The sequence below is a fragment of the Gossypium raimondii genome, chromosome 3 (genome assembly GCF_025698545.1).
Source record: "Gossypium raimondii isolate GPD5lz chromosome 3, ASM2569854v1, whole genome shotgun sequence".
Classification (NCBI taxonomy): Eukaryota; Viridiplantae; Streptophyta; class Magnoliopsida; order Malvales; family Malvaceae; genus Gossypium; species Gossypium raimondii.
This window is the reverse complement of record NC_068567.1, coordinates 59,120,207-59,126,668: the sequence shown is the minus strand read 5'-3', so window position 1 is coordinate 59,126,668 and position 6,462 is coordinate 59,120,207. Positions and strand designations below refer to the sequence as shown.

The 6,462-nt window shown below is 34.5% G+C and overlaps 2 protein-coding genes across 2 annotated transcripts; one reads left to right on the top strand and one right to left on the bottom strand.

The window, feature by feature from the left end:
• The first annotated feature begins 397 nt into the window (after positions 1–397).
• On the top strand, positions 398–1,848 carry LOC105795061 (peroxidase N1). The gene is made up of 3 exons (XM_012624519.2): positions 398–867; positions 960–1,122; positions 1,218–1,848. The coding sequence occupies exons 1-3, from the start codon at positions 466–468 to the stop codon at positions 1,637–1,639; spliced, it is 987 nt and encodes a 328-aa protein (XP_012479973.1). The 5' UTR covers positions 398–465; the 3' UTR covers positions 1,640–1,848.
• A 2,688-nt stretch (positions 1,849–4,536) lies between these two features.
• Positions 4,537–5,640, bottom strand: LOC105795060 (chlorophyll a-b binding protein CP24 10A, chloroplastic). Its single transcript, XM_012624518.2, has 2 exons — positions 5,339–5,640; positions 4,537–5,249 (listed from the first exon to the last, which is right to left on the bottom strand). The coding sequence occupies exons 1-2, from the start codon at positions 5,566–5,568 to the stop codon at positions 4,700–4,702; spliced, it is 780 nt and encodes a 259-aa protein (XP_012479972.1). The 5' UTR covers positions 5,569–5,640; the 3' UTR covers positions 4,537–4,699.
• Positions 5,641–6,462: the final 822 nt, after the last annotated feature.

Sequence of the window (6,462 nt, the reverse complement as noted above, 5' to 3'; positions counted from 1 at the left end):
TAACCATTTAATTAATATAACTTTGGTCACTTACTCTTGCAAAGTATTGTGTTTATTAATTAACCATTTAAATGATTCCTTGCCTATCTGCGAAGCAGTCCAAGTCAGAGGGAAATAAATTAGACAAACACTACTCAAATAATCCCATTCGTGATCGACGACTTTGTCACTATGTAGGAAAAATAATGACATGGGACTCACATGCATGCAAGTTGATAATGCGAGAGAAAGTAAGCTTCTTTTGGCTTTACATTTGGCATGTACCCCAAAACCCAAAGTCTTAGCTGATCCATTTTGAATCTCTCTCTCGTATACACAGTAGCTGTAAAAGTATAGCTGACTTTCTTTTGCCTATATAAGTACTTCTCAATTGTCAATCCTGAATCAAAAGCCTCATCTCTCAAAACACTATTTTAATCAAGGTTTTTTATAAGCTCTTAGACAAGTATATCGTGTCTTACAACAATGGAGGTCAGTTGTTTCAGCCAAAATGTCCTTTTAGTTACCCTATTGCTTGCCATAGCTGTCAGCTTGGTGGAAAGCCAGGGCACCAAGGTTGGGTTCTACTCAACTTCATGTCCTCGAGTTGAGTCCATCGTGAGGTCGACGGTTCAATCCCATTTCGGGTCTGATCCCACTATTGCTCCTGGTTTGCTCCGTATGCATTTCCATGACTGCTTTGTCCATGGATGCGATGCTTCCATCCTTATTGATGGACCTGGCACTGAGAAAACCGCCCCACCGAACCTCTTGTTGAGAGGTTACGAAGTCATTGATGATGCCAAGACTCAGCTTGAAGCTGCATGCCCTGGAGTTGTTTCGTGTGCTGATATTCTAGCCCTCGCTGCTCGTGATTCTGTAGTTCTGGTAACTATATGTTCCTTTGATCTTCGTTTCGGATGAAAGAATTAATAAGGATTATACGTAGTTTAATTATTGGTTAATAATGTATGATGCAGACCCGTGGAGCCAGCTGGGCAGTGCCGACAGGCCGCCGAGATGGAACGGTTTCACAGGCATCTGATGCGGCCAATTTGCCAGGCTTCCGTGACTCAGTCGATGTGCAGAAGCAAAAATTTGCAGCAAAGGGTCTCAATACTCAAGATCTTGTCACCCTTGTTGGTAAGCATTTAGATTTCTATTTCATTCGAATTTAACCCTTAATTAAAATTTTCACACTGTAACTGATGAAATTCAATGCACTTTATGTACTCCAGGAGGCCACACGATCGGTACTACAGCCTGCCAATTCTTCAGATACAGGCTTTACAACTTCACCACGACCGGAAACGGAGCCGACCCTGCTATCACCGCCGCATTCGTTTCCCAGCTTCAAGCGCTGTGTCCGCAGAACGGTGATGGGTCAAGGAGGATTGGATTGGACACAGGCAGCGTTAACAGATTTGATAACTCTTTCTTTGCCAACTTGAGAGATGGGAAGGGAATACTGGAATCTGATCAAAGGTTATGGACTGATGCTTCCACCAAGACCTTTGTCCAACGATTCTTGGGCATTAGAGGCTTACTTGGATTGACCTTTAACATTGAATTTGGAAGGTCCATGGTGAAGATGAGTAACATTGAAGTGAAGACAGGCACTGTGGGTGAAATTCGCAAAGTTTGTTCTAAAGTTAATTAAACCGAACATAATTTGATGTTTTTATCAGCGTAAGCGGATAAAAACTAAAAGCTCTTCATTCAAAATAATACAATCAGATATGTGTTTATGGATAGATACGCAAGTGACTGATCGAAGGGAAGCACTTGATTTATACAATCAGATAATATGTGTGTGTCTATATCAATTTATTAAGTGACATTGCTTAAAAGCAGCCTAATTTGTTTATAGCTGGAATTGCTGACCTTTTGTTTTGAAAAGCTATGGATTTTGTCTATGTTAATTAATTCGATGGGTATCCATAAAACATGCAACGCATGTAATTGTCGAGAAAATTCTCAACATGGCTCCCTGCCTGGCTGCTATCTTCTCCATATTTCTACTCCACCTATAAGCACTTTTAACCAATGCAAAATATTTCAGGTTATTTTATTAATCATCAATAATTTCTTGATAAAGCAAAAAAATTTCTATAAAAAAATACATTATTCTCTTAGAAAAAGATTTTAAGTTCAAATTTTAAAGATAAAAAATGTAATATGAATTTCTAAAAATTTAATTATCCTACATATAAAAAACGAATATGAAAAATATCTCAGTTTAACTAAAATAAAAATTTATGCCATCGACGATGAAAGACTCACTAACTTCAACAAAAATCTGCTACCCCTTCATTGATTTAATGATTTTTAGCATTTGATGCCTAGATGCGATAGGTGGGGGTTCTTTATAGTGTAGGAATTCATACTTTAAGTAGATTTTCGATGCTTAAGTTCATATTTTAACAAGGCAATGTGAGATTGTGAAAGTAAGGTTGAAAACAATAATGACGTTGAGAATTGATATTTTTTTAGGCTGAGTAAAAAAATTGAGAAATTAAAAACCAATTTAAATTTAAAAATACTTAAATCGAATGGAATTCTATTGTTTATTTAATTTATAATTAATTTTAATTTTTATAATGTAAAAATATTTTATATTTTAAATAGTGAAAAAAACTTAAAAGCTTTATATAAAAATTTATTTTTCAAAAATACTTTAAAGTGAATCCTCCTAATTTCATAGCATAATATATTTTTACAAATTGGATTGATATTTATAGTCATCTATATTTATATTAAGCCTTGTTGAATTAAAAAAAAAATGGCTACAAGTGGAGTTGGTGGTCTCTCTTGGCCAACCAATTAACTAATTAGGCAAATTTGTCCAAAAAGAAAAATCATAACTAAAAATAATGGGGCAAAATGCATGTTGAAAACATGTTCATATTTTCCCTCCTCATTGCAAAAGATTTTTTTTTCTCTCTAAATGTTTTCTTTCACTATCCAGAAGCAAAGTTGTGCTACATTACGACTTTCATCTGTACATTACTCTAATAACTCTCAATCAATACAAAGCTAGGAATTAATCAAATCTTTCCTTTTAATATTTTTCCTCTAACATTCCAGATTTCTTTGATTGCTATATTAGAAATTTGATTTATTTGAAATTATTAGGATTTAAATCCTAGGAAGGTCATGTGATCACATTTTTAAGTCATTTTTCAAGTTTTGGACTCAAGGGGTGAAAATTATCATTCTGCCCATCAGGAGCATTTTTGTCATTTGACACATTTTTTTATAGTTTAATAGAGACTGTGTGGTGATCAGATGATTTTAAGCCTTTGAAACAATATTTCTAAATTAAATTAAATTAAATAAAGGCTCACATAGAAAGGAAGTATGACCTTTGACCAAGATTTTTATATTTTAAAATACTAATAAAAGATGAGGGAGTCTGGGGTGTTTTAGTGTTCATTCTCAGGCCCGGTGCATGCATGTCAGGGTGCATCAGATTGTTTAAGTTTGTCTGATTAAAGGGGAGTTTCTTAATAGGGCATTTGGATTTGGTGTTTAATATGTTCTCCTATGATGATTTTGTTCAAAATTTTGGCAAAGAGAGAGATTGTGTAGGTAGTTTTTGAGCTAATGCCTTGGCAAGTGCCAATTAGTTTAGACTATACTTGTTCAAAAAATTTACCATGTTTAATTTAACAAATTTTGGCAACAAAAATCTTTGCGCTTTTGTTTTAGTTGTTACTTTGGATGTTTTTAGCTCATATTTGGTATTCAAACTATTCATAGCAATATATCTTGAAGATTGATTTGGATTAAATCAAGCAAACCAACTTCTCTATTTTGAAGAGATTGAGCTGGGTAACTTAGTAACATATTCTGAAGATTTGAAGACTTATTCTAGTCATATTGAAGATATTACTTATGCTGATTATCTTGTTATTTTGACAAGAATTTGATTGCCTTAAAACCTCATAAATTGAAAGGCTTGTGGAGAATTTTAGCACTTATTTTGTTATTTAGAATTTGTTTTTTAAAGTGTAATGTGTAAGTAATCAAGTGAGCCAATTGGTTGATATCCTAAAGTTTTCAGAGGGAAACTTAGAATATTTAGATATTTGGCACAAAAGTGAAGTTGCTAATCTAACAAGATATTAAGAAGACTAACATATGTAAGAAAGCTTAAACATATCTAGTGTTGATTTTTTTTCTGCTTTATTCTTCATTCGAGCTTGAAGCAGTTGGTCATTACCAAGTTTCTACTTGCAGTTATCAATTTTGGATCTAACAATCAGAAGAACCATTTTATAATTAGACGGATGGCATGTTGGCACACATTTTTATTTTTAAGTTTTTTTTTTGTTTTTTTGCCAAAATTTTAAGATTTTTATGTTAGATCAATTGGAACTCTTAAATTAGTAATTTCCATGAGAAACTAACAAATATGTCTTCTTTTTTGCCATGAATATTGTTACCAGATGGTTCCTGATTTGTTCTCTTCAATTTTTAGCAAATTCACCTTTCATTATGTCTGAGAAATTCCATGGAAATGATAGTATACTACATCAGTAGACAGAATCTGTATTTAATCAATGAACATTAGACATTTTACTTTAGAATTTTGAACTATTGAGGGAACTCATCAGCTCAACAAACATCATTTCCAGTTTTTTTTCTTGCTCAACTCTCCTTACGTCCAAGACATAACTCAGTTATCTACATCCAAACAGATCCTTAAAGTTTTCTTTTACAATCCAAGAGCACCAAGGGGTGTCTTTCCTTGGCCAGCCTCAAAGTAGAAAATCAACATGGCTAACATCGCAATTCTAGCATGCTTAATCTCAGCAAGCTTAAGTCTCTCGAGCTTGTCAATATCAGGGACGTAGACCCCATTCTGGATGGTTCCTGCTAGCCCCAATGGGTCAAAGAACTTGCCTCCTGGGTACCCTTGCTCACCTGTGGCGTTGGCGAAGTTCTCAGCGGTCTTAGACCATGGAGTTGCCCATTCCACTGATTGTGATTGGGGGTTGAAGAAATCAACCCACCGCTTGCTTTCAACCCAACCCATAAGGATGAGCTGAGTACCAAGAAGTGAGCCGAAAGAGAATGGAGCTATCGCACCTGGGTCAGCTCCTGCCTCGAACCATGGAATGCCACTCCAAGCTTGGCCGACGAAGATGCCGACGACAGCAGCCATGGCCCAACGTCCATGGATCAGCTCAGCTTCTCGGTACCATTTGAGGAATGCTGGGTCTTTTCCAAGACCTAGTGGGTCAAATCCGTAGTCTCCAGGGAGCCTGAAAAAGCAAACTTTATACTAAGAACTGCAAACCACAAAGACTAAAACAAGGGGAAGGGGAGATTTAAAGGGAAAAAGAACACATACGATCCATCGAGCCACTCCGGGTCAATGAAGTTGCCACCACCTTTAACAGCAGGGATCCAAGACTTTTTAGGTGCGGCGGCTGCCACAACGATCAACTTTCTAGTTCCAGCAGCAGGGGAGGGCGAGCCTTTGGCCCCAATGCTAGCACCCAAAAGGGCTTGGCTCCTCTTTCCCCCACAAAGAAATGAAGAGCCTAATCCATTTAGTACAGCCCCAGATGTAGCAGCCATTGTTGTTTGTTCTCTCTAAAATCTCTGAACCTTCTGGACACCCTTGTGGTGGAAAATGGTGGGAATCAAAGGATTTGTAGAAAGACAAGTAGGATGATGAAATCTAAAGAGGAAATCTAAGGGAGTAAGGAGGATAGATTTCGGACCAATGGGGAGTTAAGGTCAATCTACATCTCTATGTTGCTCCCAACCACGTGGAACTTGTATTGGCCTCTTCTTGTTTTTGATCCTTTGATTCCGGGATATGATTCACCTTGTGGGTCCTGTTTTCCTCCATATGATAATAACCTTCCCCCTACAATAATAGTAATTATAAAAATATATGTTTATATGTATTTAATATATTGTAATTTATAATTATAATGAATATATTGTAATTTATATATTATATGTTATGACATATGGTAATAAAGTAATGATAATTTTAAATTTATTAAAAATACATATAATTATTTTTAATAGGTGACTTTCTTATCATTTATTAATAATTATTTTACCAGCATATTTAATGCAGTCACAAAATATCATCATTAAATAAAATTAAATAAAATTGTAAAAATTTATAAATAAATATTAATAATTTTATTTAAATATAATTTAATATTCATTAATTATAATTATAATAATAATTCACAAATTTAAGATCTCAAATTTAAAATTTAAGATCTACGCTATCATGTTTGTACATTATTTTTATCAAATTTATATAAAATATAACACGTAAGAGTATCATAAATCAACTTGCCATTGGGTGTCGACTGTTTTCATAATTATTGAAAATAAACATAATAATTATTTTTAATATGTGATATTCATTTTCTATATATTAAATATCGCATATATGGATCATTTTGATTTTTTTTTCTTTTATTGGATGCTTCGAATTTATGAAGT

Coding starts and splice junctions, on each gene's coding strand:
- LOC105795061 (XM_012624519.2), top strand. CDS start 466: ATGGAGGTCAGTTGTTTCAGCCAAAATGTCCTTTTAGTTACCCTATTG. Junction 868..959: donor CTCGTGATTCTGTAGTTCTG/GTAACTATATGT, acceptor TGTATGATGCAG/ACCCGTGGAGCCAGCTGGGC. Junction 1,123..1,217: donor AGATCTTGTCACCCTTGTTG/GTAAGCATTTAG, acceptor TATGTACTCCAG/GAGGCCACACGATCGGTACT.
- LOC105795060 (XM_012624518.2), bottom strand. CDS start 5,568: ATGGCTGCTACATCTGGGGCTGTACTAAATGGATTAGGCTCTTCATTT. Junction 5,250..5,338: donor CCGGAGTGGCTCGATGGATC/GTATGTGTTCTT, acceptor TTGCTTTTTCAG/GCTCCCTGGAGACTACGGAT.